Genomic DNA, 22,132 nt, shown 5'->3' on the forward strand with positions numbered 1-22,132 from the left:
TACACAGGGAGACCTGTAGTTGACTAATGATTCATACTTCTACACAGAGAGACCTGTAGTTGACTAATGATTCATACTTCTACACAGAGAGATCTACACAGAGAGATCTACACAGAGAGAGACCTGTAGTTGACTTGCACTGATAAAGAAAAAAAAAGGCCTCGCTATGTGAACTGTGATTCACAAAGAACTGATAGTGACTGAAAAGTGTGTGTTTCCTCTTTGTTTGTCTGTCTGCATCTGAAATAGCACCCTATCATCCCCATGTACACCACTACTGTTGACCAGGTCACAGAAGGATGCTATCTCAGATGGACCCTCTCTGTGTCTGAAGTGAAATGAATAATGTAATTGATTGTGTTGAGAGAGAGAGTAACATGTAAGTGAATGAGCTGTGTATGTTGTGTCGTGGTGGTAGATTTGTGTGTCGTTGTAGAGTTATATAATACAGACCTGACTGAGTGGAATAGAGAAAGCTTCTCTATAAGGGTATATCTTCTTTTTTCTTTACTGGTTGTGTCCCAAATTGCACCCTTATTCCCTATATAGTGCAGTATTTTTGACTCGAGCCCTGTTGACCCTGGTCAGAAAGTGGTGCACTGTAGAGAATAGGATGTAATTTGGTACGCGGGCCCCTACTGAGTCGACATACTGTATTAACATAGAGGACATGTTGGCTGTTCTTATTGCTACTCCTGTAAAAAAAAAAGCATTTTATCCAGTTGTTGGATTGCTTGTGAATTAATGTATTAATTTATGAAGTGTTTTTCAGTTGAAAAAAAAAAAAAAAAGTGTCAAAAACAAACAGAAAAATGGCTCAACTAACATTAATTTATGCAAATACATTGTCTTGATTATTTTGTGAAGCAATATGCCAAACAATGCCAATGTGATGGTAAAAATGTGGTACATTGGGGATACACAAAATAACACTGTTATTCCTGTATTATATTAGACTCAAACTGTGGACATCAATAAATCGTCAAGTGTAAAAATAAATTAAAAAAACTGAAGTGTTTGTATGGTAGTGGAAGTAGTTTAACATTTGTTGTATGTTGTTATAACAGGATAGCGTTTTTCGTCATGAATCTTGTTCTGGAGGCAGCTCTGCAGAGTGGTCAATAGCTGGCACAGACACAAAGTCATAAAATCTGATTTTTAAACCTTAACCCTAAAGCCTAACTCTAACCTTAAATTAAGACCGAAAAGCTCATTTTTGTTTTCATACATTTTTACAATATAGACAATTTTGACATTGCAGCTGGCCTATCTAGCGGAAATCACTCAGTTCTGCCTCCAGGACAAGACTCATTGCAATAAACGTCAGCCTGTGTTGTGATATGGATTACAGGCAACATTCGCACTGAGCTAAAGGGTAGAGCTGCCGCTTTCAAGTTGCGGGACTCTAACCCGGAAGCTTATAAGAAATCCCTGCTATGCCCTCCGACGAACCATCAAACAGGCAAAGCGTCAATACAGGACTAAGATTGAATCGTACTACACCGGCTCCGACGCTCGTCGGATGTGACAGGGCTTGAAAACTATTACAGACTACAAAAGGGAAACACAGCCGCGAGCTGCCCAGTGACACGAGCCTACCAGACGAGCTAAATCACTTCTATGCTCCGTTCGAGGCAAGCAACACTGAGGCATGCATGAGAGCATCAGCTGTTCCAGGCGACTGTGTGATCACGCTCTCCGTAGCCGACGTGAGTAAGACCTTTAAACAGGTCAACATTCACAAGGCCGCAGGGCCAGACGGATTACCAGGACGTGTACTCCGGGCATGTGCTGACCAACTGGCAGGTGTCTTCACTGACATTCTCAACATGTCTCTGTCTGAGTCTGTAATACCAACATGTTTCAAGCAGACCACCATAGTCCCTGTGCCCAAGAACACCAAGGTAATCAGTCTAAATGCCTACCGACCCGTAGCACTCACGTCTGTAGCCATGAAGTGCTTTGAAAGGCTGGTCATGGCTCACATCAACACCATTATCCCAGAAACCCTAGACCCACTCCAATTTGCATACCGCTCAAACAGATCCACAGATGATGCAATCTCTATTGCACTCCACACTGCCCTTTCCCACCTGGACAAAAGGAACACTTATGTGAGAATGCTGTTCATTGACTACAGCTCAGCGTTCAACACCACAGTACCCTCAAAGCTCATCACTAAGCTAAGGATCCTGGGACTAAACACCTCCCTCTGCAACTGGATCCTGAACTTCCTGATGGGCCGCCCCCAGGTGGTAAGGGTAGGTAGCTGATCCTCAACACTGGAGCTCCCCAGGGGTGCGTGCTCAGTCCCCTCCTGTACTCCCTGTTCACCCACGACTGCACGGCCAGGCACGACTCCAGCACCATCATTAAGTTTGCAGATGACAACAGTGGTAGGCCTGATCACCGACAACGACGAGACAGCCTATAGGGAGGAAGTCAGAGACCTGGACGGGTGGTGCCAGAATAACAACCTATCCCTCAACGTAACCAAGACTAAGGCTAACCGGGCTATCTGCATTGTGTCCCACCACCCGCCAACCCCTCTTTTACGCTACTGCTACTCTCTGTTCATCATATATGCATAGTCACTTTAACCATATCTACATGTACATACTACCTCAATCAGCCTGACTAACCGGTGTCTGTAATAACACAATAGATAAAATCTGTATACAGTGTGTGCAAATGTAGAAGATTAGGGAGGTAAGGCAATAAATAGGCCATAGAGGCAAATTAATAACAATTTAGCAATTAAACACTGGAGTGATAGATGTGCAGATGATGATGTGCAAGTAGAGATACTGGGGTGCAAAAGAGCAAGAAGATACATAACAATATGGGGATGAGGTAGTTGGGTCGGCTATTTACAGATGGGCTGTGTACAGGTACAGTGATCGGTAAGCTGCTCTGACAGCTGATGCTTAAAGTTAGAGAGGGAGATATAAGACTCCAGCTTAAGTGATTTTTGAAATTCATTCCAGTCATTGGCAGCAGAGAACTGGAAGGAAAGGCGACCAAAGGAGGAATTGGCTTCGGGGATGATCAGTGAGATATACCTGCTGGAGTTCGTGCTGCGGGTGGGTGATGCTATGGTGACCAGTGAGCTGAGATAAGGCGGGGCTTTACCTATCAAAGACTTATAGATGACCTGGAGCCAGTGGGGTTTGGCGACGAGTATGTAAGGGCCTATGACTGCCTCTCTGACCTGAGTCACTCAGTTAGTCCAATGAGGACCACTGCTACACACAGGATAAGTTGCCAGTCACTGTCCTCTGCTGTAGTTGACAGATACTGTACATTTACATTTACATTTTAGTCATTTAGCAGACGCTCTTATCCAGAGCGACTTACAGTAGAGTGCATACATTTTATTACATTTTTTAAAATACTGTACTTGTTCATTTCTCCAGTCTATGGTGAGAACACTACTGAGGGGGTTAGTGCTATCCGGGATCCTTAGGACGTCCCTAAACATTTTAAATGTCAACTTCAATAGGGTCGGACAGCACGGCCTATTCCCACTGCCATTTTGTGAGCGCAAAGCAGGTTGCATAAAGCCATGCTGAGGCCATGTCAAGCCTGCACCAGCGGAGGGAGCTAGAGAGCTGGCTGTCACTACAGCAGCATGACATGACAGAGGGGATTTCACCCTATTGGATTCTGGTCAAGGAAATAGGAAACTAGGGTATAGGATGCTATTTTGGACAAACTAGTAGTTAACAGTAGTAAAGTATTTTGTTGCATGGATGAGCTCACCAAACCATAACACATTATACCATCATCATCATCATCATCCAGATCGATTCAATCCATAGTGTTTGTAAGTTGTGGCACCTCACTTGACAAATACCTGGTTGGGTGAGTCAACGACATCCTCATCATCAGTGCCATGAGATGAGCAGCATCCTAGATCGCTCCAACTAGGCTAAACATTACACCACCTGGTATTGGGTAAGTCATGTGTTACATTACACCACCTGGTATTGGGTAAGTCATGTGTTACATTACACCACCTGGTATTGGCTAAGTCATGTGTTACATTACACCACCTGGTATTGGTTAAGTCATGTGTTACATTACACCACCTGGTATTGGCTAAGTCATGTGTTACATTACACCACCTGGTATTGGGTAAGTCATGTGTTACATTACACCACCTGGTATTGGGTAAATCTATTATTGGGTAAGTCATGTGTTACATTACACCACCTGGTATTGGGTAAATCTATTATTGGGTAAGTCATGTGTTACATTACACCACCTGGTATTGGGTAAGTCTATTGGGTAAGTCATGTGTTACATTATACCACCTGGTATTGGGTAAATCTATTATTGGGTAAGTCATGTGTTACATTACACCACCTGGTATTGGGTAAGTCATGTGTTACATTACACCAACTGGTATTGGGTAAGTCATGTGTTACATTACACCACCTGGTATTGGGTAAGTCTATTATTGGGTAAGTCATGTGTTACATTACACCACCTGGTATTGGGTAAGTCATGTGTTACATTACACCACCTGGTATTGGGTAAGTCTATTATTGGGTAAGTCATGTGTTACATTACACCACCTGGTATTGGGTAAGTCATGTGTTACATTACACCACCTGGTATTGGGTAAATCTATTATTGGGTAAGTCATGTGTTACATTACACCACCTGGTATTGGGTAAATCTATTATTGGGTAAGTCATGTGTTACATTACACCACCTGGTATTGGGTAAGTCATGTGTTACATTACACCACCTGGTATTGGGTAAGTCATGTGTTACATTACACCACCTGGTATTGGGTAAGTCATGTGTTACATTACACCACCTGGTATTGGGTAAGTCATGTGTTACATTACACCACCTGGTATTGGGTAAGTCATGTGTTACATTACACCACCTGGTATTGGGTAAGTCATGTGTTACATTACACCACCTGGTATTGGGTAAGTCATGTGTTACATTACACCACCTGGTATTGGGTAAGTCATGTGTTACATTACACCACCTGGTATTGGGTAAGTCATGTGTTACATTACACCACCTGGTATTGGGTAAGTCATGTGTTACATTACACCACCTGGTATTGGGTAAGTCATGTGTTACATTACACCACCTGGTATTGGGTAAGTCGTGCTTTACTATCCTACTTACTGTTTCTGCTGTAGTTGTCACTGGATTGTTTTATTTACGTTTTTACTTTATCAGAATGAAGTACTTAGCTTAGACCTACAGTGTCCTTTGACTGTCTCACATTTACAGGAGCTAGGTTCACTTCTGGTATGCCTTATCATGCTTAAAAGTTTAAAGGAGAGGAAGGGCACACTACTCCACACATTACAATCATAAACATCTGACAGTCACTGTCCAATATTCCTATGTTAATTTTCTGTCCCATCACCACAACAGCGTGGCCGTCTCTCAGTGTTTCTGTCCCATCACCACAACAGCGTGGCCGTCTCTCAGTGTTTCTGTCCCATCACCACAGCAGCGTGGCCATCTCTCAGTGTTTCTGTCCCATCACCACAACAGCGTGGCCGTCTCTCAGTGTTTCTGTCCCATCACCACAGCAGCGTGGCCGTCTCTCAGTGTTTCTGTCCCATCACCACAGCAGCGTGGCCGTCTCTCAGTGTTTCTGTCCCATCACCACAGCAGCGTGGCCATCTCAGTGTGTAGTTCATATTGCCCTACACTAGAGTGTGCGTTTGGGCACCATCATCCATATGCGTATTTCATGACCAGAGGAAGGAATGCTCATACAATGAGAGTGTAGTACCCCCGCATTTCCCGTGCCTCCGTGTAGGCTACAGCTCGGACGGACAAATGATTGTCAATGGAATACTTGACACAGCCCAAGCTAGAATCACAATCAGTGTTTGTGTGTTCGCACCTCGGCGTACCTTTACCCGTATCTTTACAGTTTCGTTATTTTCAGAATTGACCAAGATGTAGGCTAACCAGCTGCTTTTGATCAGGACGAGGAGAAGGGGGGGGGGGGAGAAAAGAAGAAAAAAAATTGCTAATGTAAAAAAGAAAATTCATGTCGTGAGTCGCTGGACGTTTCGTGCATTTTCCCCAATATAACGTTTTGTTTCGGTGGTGACTGGTCCACGTTGAATATACCGTTGATATTCAACGCAAAGTGCGGTAGGTTATTTTATGATCATATGTAGGTTACTCATTGTAAAAGCAATTTGCCATACGCTTCTAGTCAAATTGGCTACTAAAATGCCATTGTTCGTGATATATTTAAGTTTTCGTCCTTTTTTGATTTTCTGTCGAATTACAGGAGACTGAATTAGGGTTGGGTGTTCACGTTGCATGTGGTGTAGTCGGGAACCGAATAGTCGTTTATCAAATCAGTAAAGGAGCACTTGGACCTCGTGGGGACTTGTTCATATCCCATTCCATGTAACAGTGGCAAATATGCTAAAGTAAGACCAACAAAATAATTAATATATATATATTGTATGATTATCATTCCTAATCATTAGAGAGCTGTTTTTTTTTAATATTCGATGTTTTTTTATTGTGGTCTCTGTAAAAACACTGGGAACCTTTTTTTGATCGAACTTCTTGCGGGGTGCCAGAAGGCATGGGAGAAGCAACTCCCGCACAGCCCGCAGCAGGAGGGTTCGTACCAATGTTAGGTCTTGGTATGGTGGGCTCTATGCCAGGCGGTGGGGTTACGGGACCGCTCGCGACCTCCCGGGGCTCTGCCGTCCCGCAGCTTCACAGCGCCATAGTGGAACGGTTACGCGCGCGGATAGAACTGTGTCGAAGGCATCACTCCACCTGTGAGAACCGGTACCAGCGAGGCCAGGCCGAGAACTCTGACCGGGAACACGAGAGTACTCTTCACCTGCTGAACATTGTGCATCAGGGACCCGGGAATAGGAAAACAAAGGGGAACCGGGCTTCGAACCAACAACCTCCAGACTACAGCAGAGTTAATGGGGACCAGAAATGCCAGAGCTCCTCAGCTGGAGACCAGAAGATCTCGACACGAATAGCAGTAAGTGATTGATGAATATGTCTCTTGAGGGAATTTCGCATTAACATCACTTTATTTGTACAAAATGTCCAACCGAAATTATATTTCCACTTCATCTTAACCTCTGCCAAAGACACACATACATATGCGGGTGCTGCCACACTTGTGCGCCTGTACAGCAGTTGTAGTGAGGGGGGTGGCTCATGGGCACAACGTCAGCCAATGGCGTCTAGGATTTGATACAAGCAACCCTCTATTTGCCAGCTCACTTCCTGCCTGATTTCTTTTCCCATCACAAGGGATTCAAACTGGCAACCTTCCGGTTGCTGGCTCGTCTCTAACTGCTAAGCTACATTACCTTCCGACCTGCAGCCTGTATCCCTAAAAACAATCCTAACTACAGTCTACAGCCCAAACTACAGTCTACAGCCCAAACTACAGTCTACAGCCCAAACTACAGTCTACAGCCCTAACTACAGTCTACAGCCCTAACTACAGTCTGTATCCCTAAAAACAATCCTAACTACAGTCTACAGCCCTAACTACAGTCTACAGCCCTAACTACAGTCTACACCCCGAACTACAGTCTACACCCCTAACTACAGTCTACACCCCTAACTACAGTCTACAGCCCTAACTACAGTCTACAGCCCTAACTACAGTCTACAGCCCTAACTACAGTCTGTATCCCTAAAAACAATCCTAACTACAGTGTCATACCTAACTACAGTCTACACCCCTAACTACAGTCTACAGCCCTAACTACAGTCTACAGCCCTAACTACAGTCTACAGCCCTAACTACAGTCTACATACCTAACTACAGTCTGTATCCCTAAAAACAATCCTAACTACAGTCTACACCCCTAACTACAGTCTACACCCCTAACTACAGTCTACACCCCTAACTACAGTCTACAGCCCTAACTACAGTCTACACCCCTAACTACAGTCTACACCCCTAACTACAGTCTACACCCCTAACTACAGTCTACAGCCCTAACTACAGTCTACAGCCCTAACTACAGTCTCATACCTAACTACAGTCTGTATCCCTAAAAACAATCCTAACTACAGTCTCATACCTAACTACAGTCTACACCCCTAACTACAGTCTACAGCCCTAACTACAGTCTACAGCCCTAACTACAGTCTACAGCCCTAACTACAGTCTGTATCCCTAAAAACAATCCTAACTACAGTCTACAGCCCTAACTACAGTCTACAGCCCTAACTACAGTCTACAGCCCTAACTACAGTCTACATCCCTAACTACAGTCTATATCCCTAAAAACAATCCTAACTACAGTCTACATACCTAACTACAGTCTACACCCCTAACTACAGTCTACATACCTAACTACAGTCTGCACCCCATAACAGTCTGCACCCCTAACTACAGTCTGCACCCCTAACTACAGTCTGCACCCCTAACTACAGTCTCCACCCCTAACTACAGTCTCCACCCCTAACTACAGTCTCCACCCCTAACTACAGTCTGCAGTCCTAACTACAGTCTACAGCCCTAACTACAGTCTGTATCCCTAAAAACAATCCTAACTACAGTCTACATACCTAACTACAGTCTACATACCTAACTAAAGTCTACATACCTAACTACAGTCTGCAGCCCTAACTACACTCTGTATCCCTAAAAACAATCCTAACTACGGTCTACACCCCTAACTACAGTCTACATCCTAACTAAACCCCTTACTACAGTCTGCACCCCAAACGACAGTCTACATTTCTAGCTACAGCCCTAACTACAGTCTACATTCCTATCTACATACCTGACTACAGTCGACGTTTCTGACTACAGTCGACGTTTCTGACTACAGTCGACGTTTCTGACTACAGTCTATATTCCTGACTACAGTCTACATAACTAATGACAGTCTACACACCTAACTACATCCCAAACAGCGGTCTACATTCCTAACTCCATTCCTGACTACAGTCTACATTCCTGACTACAGTCTACAGTCCTAACTACAGTCTACAGTCCTAATTAGTCTACATACATAACTACATCCCTAACTACAGTCTACATCCCTAACTACAGTCTACAGCCCTAGCTACAGTCTACAGCCCTAGCTACAGTCTACATCCCTAGCTACAGTCTACAGCCCTAACTACAGTCTACATACCTAACTACAGTCTGCCCCCCTAACTACACCCCTAATTAATGTCTTCCCCTAACTACGGTCCACATTCCTAACTACGGTCCACATTCCTAACTACAGTCCACATTCCTAACGACAGTCTACATTCGTAACGACATTCCTAACTACAGTCTACATTCCTAACTAAATTCCTAACTACAGTCTATATGCCCAGCTACAGTCTATAGTACTAACTAGTCTACATACCTAAATACAGCCCTAACTACAGTCTACATCCCTAACTACAGTCTACACGCATAACTACAGTCTGCCCCCCTAACTACACCCCTAATTAATATCTGCCCCTAACTACAGTCCACATTCCTAACGACAGTTTACATTCGTAACGACATTCCTAACTACAGTCTACAGCCCTAACTACAGTCTACACCCCTAACTACAGTCTACACCCCTAACTACAGTCTACATTCCTATCTCTAATGTTGTTGACAGTTAAAAAGTAGCTAAATTAATCTTACTTTAGCGGATGCGTGTAAGGACAGTCAGTGCTAGGAAGGTAAAGGGTCAGGATAACATGAACCAATTAGGGGTCAGGATAACATGAACCAATTAGGGGTCAGGATAACATGAACCAACTAGGAAGGTAAAGGGGTCAGGATAACATGAACCAACATGAATTACTTTTGACTAGAGTGGAGGTGTGTGAATCTGTGTCAAAATCTCTCTGAGACAATTTACAAAAATATAATCCCGGACTCTGGCATTGCTTTGTTCTGATATTTCTTAATTACTTTCTGGATTTTGTGTGCATTGTTTTGTATTGCTAGGTATTACTGTACTGTTGGAGCTGCTGTAGAAACACAAGCATTAGGTATTACTGTTGGAGCTAGAAACACAAGCATTAGATATTACTGTACTGTTGGAGCTAGAAACACAAGCATTAGGTATTACTGTACTGTTGGAGCTAGAAACACAAGCATTAGGTATTACTGTACTGTTGGAGCTGCTGTAGAAACACAAGCATTAGGTATTACTGTACTGTTGGAGCTGCTGTAGAAACACAAGCATTAGGTATTACTGTTGGAGCTAGAAACACAAGCATTAGATATTACTGTACTGTTGGAGCTAGAAACACAAGCATTAGGTATTACTGTACTGTTGGAGCTAGAAACACAAGCATTAGGTATTACTGTACTGTTGGAGCTAGAAACACAAGCATTAGGTATTACTGTTGGAGCTAGAAACACAAGCATTAGGTATTACTGTACTGTTGGAGCTAGAAACACAAGCATTAGGTATTACTGTTGGAGCTAGAAACACAAGCATTAGGTATTACTGTACTGTTGGAGCTAGAAACACAAGCATTAGGTATTACTGTACTGTTGGAGCTAGAAACACAAGCAGTAGGTATTACTGTTGGAGCTAGAAACACAAGCATTAGGTATTACTGTTGGAGCTACTGTAGAAACACAAGCATTAGGTATTACTGTACTGTTGGAGCTAGAAACACAAGCATTAGGTATTACTGTACTGTTGGAGCTAGAAACACAAGCATTAGGTATTACTGTACTGTTGGAGCTACTGTAGAAACACAAGCATTAGGTATTACTGTTGGAGCTAGAAACACAAGCATTAGGTATTACTGTTGGAGCTAGAAACACAAGCATTAGGTATTACTGTTGGAGCTAGAAACACAAGCATTAGGTATTACTGTACTGTTGGAGCTAGAAACACAAGCATTAGGTATTACTGTTGGAGCTAGAAACACAAGCCTTAGGTATTACTGTACTGTTGGAGCTAGAAACATAAGCATTAGGTATTACTGTTGGAGCTACTGTAGAAACACAAGCATTAGGTATTACTGTACTGTTGGAGCTAGAAACACAAGCATTAGGTATTACTGTACTGTTGGAGCTAGAAACACAAGCATTAGGTATTACTGTACTGTTGGAGCTAGACACACAAGCATTAGGTATTACTGTTGGAGCTAGAAACACAAGCATTAGGTATTACTGTTGGAGCTAGAAACACAAGCATTAGGTATTACTGTTGGAGCTAGAAACACAAGCATTAGGTATTACTGTACTGTTGGAGCTAGAAACACAAGCAGTAGGTATTACTGTTGGAGCTAGAAACACAAGCATTAGGTATTACTGTTGGAGCTACTGTAGAAACACAAGCATTAGGTATTACTGTACTGTTGGAGCTAGAAACACAAGCATTAGGTATTACTGTACTGTTGGAGCTAGAAACACAAGCATTAGGTATTACTGTACTGTTGGAGCTACTGTAGAAACACAAGCATTAGGTATTACTGTTGGAGCTAGAAACACAAGCATTAGGTATTACTGTACTGTTGGAGCTAGAAACACAAGCATTAGGTATTACTGTACTGTTGGAGCTAGAAACACAAGCATTAGGTATTACTGTACTGTTGGAGCTAGAAACACAAGCATTAGGTATTACTGTTGGAGCTAGAAACACAAGCATTAGGTATTACTGTTGGAGCTAGAAACACAAGCATTAGGTATTACTGTTGGAGCTAGAAACACAAGCATTAGGTATTACTGTACTGTTGGAGCTAGAAACACAAGCATTAGGTATTACTGTACTGTTGGAGCTAGAAACACAAGCATTAGGTATTACTGTTGGAGCTAGAAACACAAGCCTTAGGTATTACTGTACTGTTGGAGCTAGAAACACAAGCATTAGGTATTACTGTTGGAGCTACTGTAGAAACACAAGCATTAGGTATTACTGTACTGTTGGAGCTAGAAACACAAGCATTAGGTATTACTGTACTGTTGGAGCTAGAAACACAAGCATTAGGTATTACTGTACTGTTGGAGCTAGAAACACAAGTATTAGGTATTACTGTTGGAGCTAGAAACACCAGCATTAGGTATTACTGTTGGAGCTATAAACACAAGCATTAGGTATTACTGTTGGAGCTAGAAACACAAGCATTAGGTATTACTGTACTGTTGGAGCTAGAAACACAAGCATTAGGTATTACTGTACTGTTGGAGCTAGAAACACCAGCATTAGATATTACTGTACTGTTGGAGCTAGAAACACAAGCATTAGGTATTACTGTTGGAGCTAGAAACACAAGCATTAGGTATTACTGTACTGTTGGAGCTAGAAACACAAGCATTAGGTATTACTGTACTGTTGGAGCTAGAAACACAAGCATTAGGTATTACTGTACTGTTGGAGCTAGAAACACAAGCATTAGGTATTACTGTACTGTTGGAGCTAGAAACACAAGCATTAGGTATTACTGTACTGTTGGAGCTAGAAACACAAGCATTAGGTATTACTGTTGGAGCTAGAAACACAAGCATTAGGTATTACTGTTGGAGCTAGAAACACAAGCATTAGGTATTACTGTTGGAGCTAGAAACACAAGCATTAGGTATTACTGTACTGTTGGAGCTAGAAACACAAGCATTAGGTATTACTGTTGGAGCTAGAAACACAAGCAATAGATATTACTGTACAGTTGGTGCTAGAAACACAAGCATTAGATATTACTGTACTGTTGGAGCTAGAAACACAAGCATTAGATATTACTGTACTGTTGGAGCTAGACACACAAGCATTAGGTATTACTGTCTGTTGGAGCTAGAAACACAAGCATTAGGTATTACTGTACTGTTGGAGCTAGAAACACAAGCATTAGCTATTACTGTACTGTTGGAGCTAGAAACACAAGCATTAGATATTACTGTACAGTTGGTGCTAGAAACACAAGCATTAGATATTACTGTACTGTTGGAGCTAGAAACACAAGCATTAGATATTACTGTACTGTTGGAGCTAGACACACAAGCATTAGGTATTACTGTACTGTTGGAGCTAGAAACACAAGCATTAGGTATTACTGTACTGTTGGAGCTAGAAACACAAGCATTAGCTATTACTGTACTGTTGGAGCTAGAAACACAAGCATTATATATTACTGTACTGTTGGAGCTAGAAACACAAGCATTAGGTATTACTGTACTGTTGGAGCTAGAAACACAAGCATTAGGTATTACTGTACTGTTGGAGCTAGAAACACAAGCATTAGATATTACTGTACTGTTGGAGCTAGAAACACAAGCATTAGGTATTACTGTTGGAGCTAGAAACACAAGCATTAGATATTACTGTACTGTTGGAGCTAGAAACACAAGCATTAGGTATTACTGTTGGAGCTAGAAACACAAGCATTAGGTATTACTGTACTGTTGGAGCTAGAAACACAAGCATTAGGTATTACTGTACTGTTGGAGCTAGAAACACAAGCATTAGGTATTACTGTACTGTTGGAGCTGCTGTAGAAACACAAGCATTAGGTATTACTGTACTGTTGGAGCTAGAAACACCAGCATTAGACATTGTTTTGTATTGCTAGGTATTACTGTACTGTTGGAGCTACTGTAGAAACACAAGCATTTCACTACATCTGTAAATCTGTGTACGCGACCAATTTACTTTACTTTGATTTGACACTCACTCACTCACTCACTCACTCACTCACTCACTCACTCACTCACTCACTCACTCACTCACTCACTCACTCACTCACTCACTCACTCACTCACTCACTCACTCACACACACACACACATCATTACTCCCTGTATATAGATCCACATTGATCTGGTACTCCCTGTATATAGCTCCACATTGATCTGGTACTTCCTGTATATAGCTCCACATTGATCTGGTACTTCCTGTATATAGCTCCACATTGATCTGGTACTGGTACTTCCTGTATATAGCTCCACATTGATCTGGTACTCCCTGTATATAGATCCACATTGATCTGGTACTCCCTGTATATAGCTCCACATTGATCTGGTACTCCCTGTATATAGCTCCACATTGATCTGGTACTGGTACTTCCTGTATATAGCTCCACATTGATCTGGTACTGGTACTTCCTGTATATAGCTCCACATTGATCTGGTACTGGTACTTCCTGTATATAGCTCCACATTGATCTGGTACTGGTACTTCCTGTATATAGCTCCACATTGATCTGGTACTGGTACTTCCTGTATATAGCTCCACATTGATCTGGTACTTCCTGTATATAGCTCCACATTGATCTGGTACTCCCTGTATATAGCTCCACATTGATCTGGTACTCCCTGTATATAGCTCCACATTGATCTGGTACTTCCTGTATATAGCTCCACATTGATCTGGTACTTCCTGTATATAGCTCCACATTGATCTGGTACTTCCTGTATATAGCTCCACATTGATCTGGTACTTCCTGTATATTGCTCCACATTGATCTGGTACTCCCTGTATATAGATCCACATTGATCTGGTACTCCCTGTATATAGCTCCACATTGATCTGGTACTCCCTGTATATAGCTCCACATGGATCTGGTACTTCCTGTATATAGCTCCACATTGATCTGGTACTCCCTGTATATAGCTCCACATTGATCTGGTACTCCCTGTATATAGCTCCACATTGATCTGGTACTGGTACTTCCTGTATATAGCTGCACATTGATCTGGTACTTCCTGTATATAGCTCCACATTGATCTGGTTCTCCCTGTATATAGCTCCACATTGATCTGGTTCTCCCTGTATATAGCTCCACATTGATCTGGTACTTCCTGTATATAGCTCCACATTGATCTGGTACTTCCTGTATATAGCTCCACATTGATCTGGTACTTCCTGTATATAGCTCCACATTGATCTGGTACTCCCTGTATATAGCTCCACATTGATCTGGTACTCCCTGTATATAGCTCCACATTGATCTGGTACTGGTACTTCCTGTATATAGCTGCACATTGATCTGGTACTTCCTGTATATAGCTCCACATTGATCTGGTTCTCCCTGTATATAGCTCCACATTGATCTGGTACTTCCTGTATATAGCTCCACATTGATCTGGTACTCCCTGTATATAGCTCCACATTGATCTGGTACTTCCTGTATATAGCTCCACATTGATCTGGTACTCCCTGTATATAGCTCCACATTGATCTGGTACTTCCTGTATATAGCTCCACATTGATCTGGTACTCCCTGTATATAGCTCCACATTGATCTGGTACTCCCTGTATATAGCTCCACATTGATCTGGTACTCCCTGTATACAGCTCCACATTGATCTGGTACTTCCTGTATATAGCTCCACATTGATCTGGTACTTCCTGTATATAGCTCCACATTGATCTGGTACTCCCTGTATATAGCTCCACATTGATCTGGTACTCCCTGTATATAGCTCCACATTGATCTGGTACTTCCTGTATATAGCTCCACATTGATCTGGTACTCCCTGTATATAGCTCCACATTGATCTGGTACTGGTACTTCCTGTATATAGCTCCACATTGATCTGGTTCTCCCTGTATATAGCTACACATTGATCTGGTACTGGTACTTCCTGTATATAGCTCCACATTGATCTGGTACTCCCTGTATATAGCTCCACATTGATCTGGTACTTCCTGTATATAGCTCCACATTGATCTGGTACTCCCTGTATATAGCTCCACATTGATCTGGTACTTCCTGTATATAGCTCCACATTGATCTGGTACTCCCTGTATATAGCTCCACATTGATCTGGTACTCCCTGTATATAGCTCCACATTGATCTGGTACTCCCTGTATATAGCTCCACATTGATCTGGTACTTCCTGTATATAGCTCCACATTGATCTGGTACTCCCTGTATATAGCTCCACATTGATCTGGTTCTCCCTGTATATAGCTACACATTGATCTGGTACTGGTACTTCCTGTATATAGCTCCACATTGATCTGGTACTCCCTGTATATAGCTCCACATTGATCTGGTACTTCCTGTATATAGCTCCACATTGATCTGGTACTCTGTTATACTCATCTGGTTCTCCCTGTATATAGCTCCACATTGATGTGGTACTGGTACTCCCTGTATATAGCTCCACATTGATCTGGTTCTTCCTGTATATAGCTCCACATTGATCTGGTACTCCCTGTATATAGCTCCACATTGATCTGGTTCTCCCTGTATATAGCTCCACATTGATCTGGTACTTCCTGTATATAGCTCCACATTGATCTGGTACTGGTACTTCCTGTATATAGCTCCACATTGATCTGGTACTCCCTGTATATAGCTCCACATTGATCTGGTACTCCCTGTATATAGCTCCACATGGATCTGGTTCTCCCTGTATATAGCTCTACATTGATCTGGTACTGGTACTTCCTGTATATAGCTCCACATTGATCTGGTACTCCCTGTATATAGCTCCACATTGATCTGGTACTGTGCTTGCGTGTGTTCGTGCGCTGGTTCTACCCGTTTCCTGTGCTGCATGAGGCATCTGTGGTAAGGGGCACACTGCAAGGGCCACAGCCAACCAGCCAACCAGCCAAGCTGAGATGGGAGATTTTCCTGGTTGTTTTTATCTCATTAGCCCCTGGGGAGTTGGACATGCAGACTAGAGGCTATGAAACTGTTCCCAAGGAGTGTAACAATATCATGTCAAAATGGGAGAGATGAGACTATATTTGCAAGAGTTTACAGATATCTGCCTCTCTCTCTCTCCCCACTACCCCCTCCTCCTTCTCTCTCCCCCCTTTCTTTCCCCTCTGTCTTTCTGTCTTTCTCTCTTTCTTTCTTTCGCTCTCTCCCACCTCACCTCTCTCTCTCTCTCTCTCTCTCTCTCCCTCTCTCTCTCGCTCTCTCTCTCCCTCTCTCTCTCTCTCTCCCCCTCTCTCCCCTCCCTGGTTCATATAGTTCATGGAAACAGACATTATTTAGCCTAATTTAGGGTAGCTTCCCATAAATCATTAATGACATTACAGTAGGTTAAATACAGTGCTAGCATGCAATGTTGTGTTATTTTTAGTTAAGTAATGTAGGTAGATTTTATAGATACAGTATCAGTCAGTAATCTAGGTGTCACGCCCTGTCCGTAGAGACCCTTATTATTCTCTATGTTAGATCAGGGTGTGACTCGGGTTGGGAAGTCTATGTTTTCTGTTTCTTTGTTTTTGCTGCCGAGTGTGGTTCCCAATCAGAGGCAGCTGTCTATCGTTGTCTCCGATTGGGAATCATACTTAGGCAGCCTGTTTTCCACCTGTGTGCGTGTTTGTGGGAGGTTATTATCTGTTTATTATTCATGTTGTCTGACAGAACTGTGCGCTTTCGGGTTTTTTCTCTGCCTTTTGTTATTTTGTTTGAGTGTGTTGTGAAAATAAAGAATCATGAACACTTACAAACGCTGCGCCTTGGACCACTTCTCTTTCCAACCACGAGCGTTACACCAGGTAGATTTTATAGAGATGCAGTTGACTTCCTGTTGACTTCCTGTTGACTTCCTGTAGACTTCCTTCCAAATGGTTCCCTATATAGTCAAATCAAATCAAAAATCAAATCAAATGTATTTATATAGCCCTTCGTACATCAGCTGATATCTCAAAGTGCTGTACAGAAACCCAGCCTAAAACCCCCCAAACAGCAAGCAATGCATGTGAAAGAAGCACGGTGGCTAGGAAAAACTCCCTAGGAAAAACTCCCTAGAAAGGCCAAAACCTAGGAAGAAACCTAGAGTTGAACCAGGCTATGAGGGGTGGCCAGTCCTCTTCTGGCTGTGCAGGGTGGATATTATAACAGCACATGGTCAAGATGTTAAAATGTTCATAAATGACCAGCATGGTCAAATAATAATAATCATAGTAGTTGTCGAGGGTGCAACAAGTCAGTAACACAAGAGTAAGTGTCAGTTGGCTTTTTCATAGCCGGTCTTTGAGAGTAGTCCACTGATGTTGATCAGAGCCCTGCCTCACATTTGACCCTATGGGTTCTGGTCTAAAGTAGTGTACTACATAGGGAATAGGGAGCCATTTGGGAAGTAGACAGAGACTTGACTTCCATCGGATAGGAGACAGTGGTTAAGTGTGGTCTAGAGACATTTTTATAACCAGTCAGTGTCTGTCTCTCAGTGTGGTTCATGAATACTAAAGCTTGTTAATGTCATTTCGTTAGAACGTTTACATGCAGAATTTAACTTATATTCTGATTTACGTTAAATTGTACAGAACTTAGTGTATTTTCTATGACGCAGCTAGCCAGCCAGCTACCACTGTACCAGTGTATTTTCTATGACGCAGCTAGCCAGCCAGCTACCACTGTACCAGTGTATTTTCTATGATGCAGCTAGCCAGCCAGCTACCACTGTACCAGTGTATTTTCTATGACGCAGCTAGCCAGCCAGCTACCACTGTACCAGTGTATTTTCTATGACGCAGCTAGCCAGCCAGCTACCACTGTACCAGTGTATTTTCTATGTCGCAGCTAGCCAGCCAGCTACCACTGTACCAGTGTATTTTCTATGACGCAGCTAGCCAGCCAGCTACCACTGTACCAGTGTATTTTCTATGACGCAGCTAGCCAGCCAGCTACCACTGTACCAGTGTATTTTCTATGACGCAGCTAGCCAGCCAGCTACCACTGTACCAGTGTATTTTCTGTGACGCAGCTAGCCAGCCAGCTACCACTGTACCAGTGTATTTTCTTTGACGCAGCTAGCCAGCCAGCTACCACTGTACCAGTGTATTTTCTTTGACGCAGCTAGCCAGCCAGCTACCACTGTACCAGTGTATTTTCTATGACGCAGCTAGCCAGCCAGCTACCACTGTACCAGTGTATTTTCTGTGACGCAGCTAGCCAGCCAGCTACCACTGTACCAGTGTATTTACTTTGACGCAGCTAGCCAGCCAGCTACCACTGTACCAGTGTATTTTCTATGACGCAGCTAGCCAGCCAGCTACCACTGTACCAGTGTATTTTCTGTGACGCAGCTAGCCAGCCAGCTACCACTGTACCAGTGTATTTTCTTTGACGCAGCTAGCCAGCCAGCTACCACTGTACCAGTGTATTTTCTATGACGCAGCTAGCCAGCCAGCTACCACTGTACCAGTGTATTTTCTATGACGCAGCTAGCCAGCCAGCTACCACTGTACCAGTGTATTTTCTATGACGCAGCTAGCCAGCCAGCTACCACTGTACCAGTGTATTTTCTTTGACGCAGCTAGCCAACCAGCTACCACTGTACCAGTGTATTTTCTTTGACGCAGCTAGCCAGCCAGCTACCACTGTACCAGTGTATTTTCTTTGACGCAGCTAGCCAGCCAGCTACCACTGTACCAGTGTATTTTCTATGACGCAGCTAGCCAGCCAGCTACCACTGTACCAGTGTATTTTCTATGACGCAGCTAGCCAGCCAGCTACCTGACCACTGTGACTGATGCAAAAGTAAGAAAACCTTTTGACTATGTACAGACTCAGTGACCATGGCCTTGCTATTGAGAGATGCCGCCATAGGCAGACCTGGCTCTCAAGAGAAGACACATATTTAGAGAGACATGTTTCCCTCAGATTACACAGACCCACAAAGAATTCGTAAGCAAATCGCAATATCTATTAGGTGAAAAACCACATTGTGGCATCGCAGCAGCAATATGAGAGAGAGGGAGAGAGAGAGATGGTGTAAGTGGTACTTGTTTTGCCTCCGGGGCTGCAGCCTGGATCCAATCTGACTCACCCTATTCCCTTTATAGTGCACTACTTTTTGACCAGGACCCATAGGGGATAGGGTGCTATTGGAACAATCTCTGGCATGCACACAGCCTCTCTGTCTCCTCTGGTCCTCTGGTTCTGTGCAGTGACACATTTGAAGTGGATTATAAGGTATTATGAAGGATGTTATAATGCATTATTAATATGTACTTTAAATAAAGTTTTAACCTCATTTTTGCTGGATAATAATTTGAATGTGGAAATACAGCATGTCAGTGTAGCTCTTTACCTGAACAACAGAACAGTTCACACACAACTTCAGGTCAAAAGGACATTAGGTCTCCCTCTTGTGTCCACAACTGAACATGGACAGACAGACACCAGGACAGGAAGTTAGACACCAGGACAGGAAGTTAGATTGAGAACATAGGGACTGAACATGGACAGACAGATACCAGGACAGGAAGTTAGATTGTGAACATCGGGACTGAACATGGACAGACAGATACCAGGACAGGAAGTTAGACACCAGGACAGGAAGTTAGATTGAGAACATAGGGACTGAACATGGACAGACAGACACCAGGACAGGAAGTTAGACACCAGGACAGGAAGTTAGATTGAGAACATAGCCATACATTGTCAGTTGTAATTCTCTGCTCTTATTGGTACGCTTCCCTTCATAGATTTAAGAGGAAATGACTGGTGGAAACTCCCTCTAGCCCGGGATTGCACCAATCCAATGCTTTTATTGGGATGAGTGCTAATTTGGGGAGATTAGGGGAATGACAGAGTGTTTTAGTTTACTGAAAATTTGAAACTGAGACCAACATTGTTGTCTAGTTTCACTGCCTAACTAGCTGCATTAAATCCCGTTCTACAAATCAGGGTCTCTCTTGGTATCACTTGTTTATTATCTCAAACTCCCGGCCCAACATAATATCAACATTCTAGTTGTTTATTATCTCAAACTCCCGGCCCAACATAATATCAACATTCTAGTTGCTTATTATCTCAAACTCCCGGCCCAACATAATATCAACATCCTAGTTGCTTATTATCTCAAACTCCCGGCCCAACATAATATCAACATTCTAGTTATTTATTATCTCAAACTCCCGGCCCAACATAATATCAACATTCTAGTTATTTATTATCTCAAACTCCCGGCCCAACATAATATCAACATTCTAGTTATTTATTATCTCAAACTCCCGGCCCAACATAATATCAACATTCTAGTTATTTATTATCTCAAACTCCCGGCCCAACATAATATCAACATTCTAGTTATTTATTATCTCAAACTCCCGGCCCAACATAATATCAACATTCTAGTTGTTTATTATCTCAAACTCCCGGCCCAACATAATATCAACATTCTAGTTGTTTATTATCTCAAACTCCCGGCCCAACATAATATCAACATTCTAGTTGCTTATTATCTCAAACTCCCGGCCCAACATAATATCAACATCCTAGTTGCTTATTATCTCAAACTCCCGGCCCAACATAATATCAACATTCTAGTTGTTTATTATCTCAAACTCCCGGCCCAACATAATATCAACATTCTAGTTACTTATTATCTCAAACTCCCGGCCCAACATAATATCAACATCCTAGTTGCTTATTATCTCAAACTCCCGCCCAACATAATATCAACATTCTAGTTATTTATTATCTCAAACTCCCGGCCCAACATAATATCAACATTCTAGTTATTTATTATCTCAAACTCCCGGCCCAACATAATATCAACATTCTAGTTATTTATTATCTCAAACTCCCGGCCCAACATAATATCAACATTCTAGTTGTTTATTATCTCAAACTCCCGGCCCAACATAATATCAACATTCTAGTTGTTTATTATCTCAAACTCCCGGCCCAACATAATATCAACATTCTAGTTGCTTATTATCTCAAACTCCCGGCCCAACATAATATCAACATCCTAGTTGCTTATTATCTCAAACTCCCGGCCCAACATAATATCAACATTCTAGTTATTTATTATCTCAAACTCCCGGCCCAACATAATATCAACATTCTAGTTATTTATTATCTCAAACTCCCGGCCCAACATAATATCAACATTCTAGTTATTTATTATCTCAAACTCCCGGCCCAACATAATATCAACATTCTAGTTGTTTATTATCTCAAACTCCCGGCCCAACATAATATCAACATTCTAGTTATTTATTATCTCAAACTCCCGGCCCAACATAATATCAACATTCTAGTTGCTTATTATCTCAAACTCCCGGCCCAACATAATATCAACATCCTAGTTGCTTATTATCTCAAACTCCCGGCCCAACATAATATCAACATTCTAGTTGTTTATTATCTCACACTCCCGGCCCAACATAATATCAACATTCTAGTTGTTTATTATCTCAAACTCCCGGCCCAACATAATATCAACATTCTAGTTGTTTATTATCTCAAACTCCCGGCC

General features: G+C 42.4%; 1 protein-coding gene across 1 annotated transcript in view; it reads left to right on the forward strand.

Annotated features, from left to right (window-relative positions):
• Nucleotides 1-5,681: 5,681 nt before the first annotated feature.
• The window catches only part of maml2 (mastermind like transcriptional coactivator 2), a 145,463-nt gene continuing 129,012 nt past the window's right edge, over nt 5,682-22,132 (forward strand). The window contains exon 1 of the mRNA XM_045704162.1: nt 5,682-7,015. Within this exon, the coding sequence (XP_045560118.1) occupies nt 6,596-7,015 (420 nt within the window). The 5' untranslated portion in view covers nt 5,682-6,595. The remainder of the gene's footprint in view (nt 7,016-22,132) is intronic.

The sequence above is a fragment of the Salmo salar genome, chromosome ssa20, assembly GCF_905237065.1.
Source record: "Salmo salar chromosome ssa20, Ssal_v3.1, whole genome shotgun sequence".
Taxonomy (NCBI): Eukaryota; Metazoa; Chordata; class Actinopteri; order Salmoniformes; family Salmonidae; genus Salmo; species Salmo salar.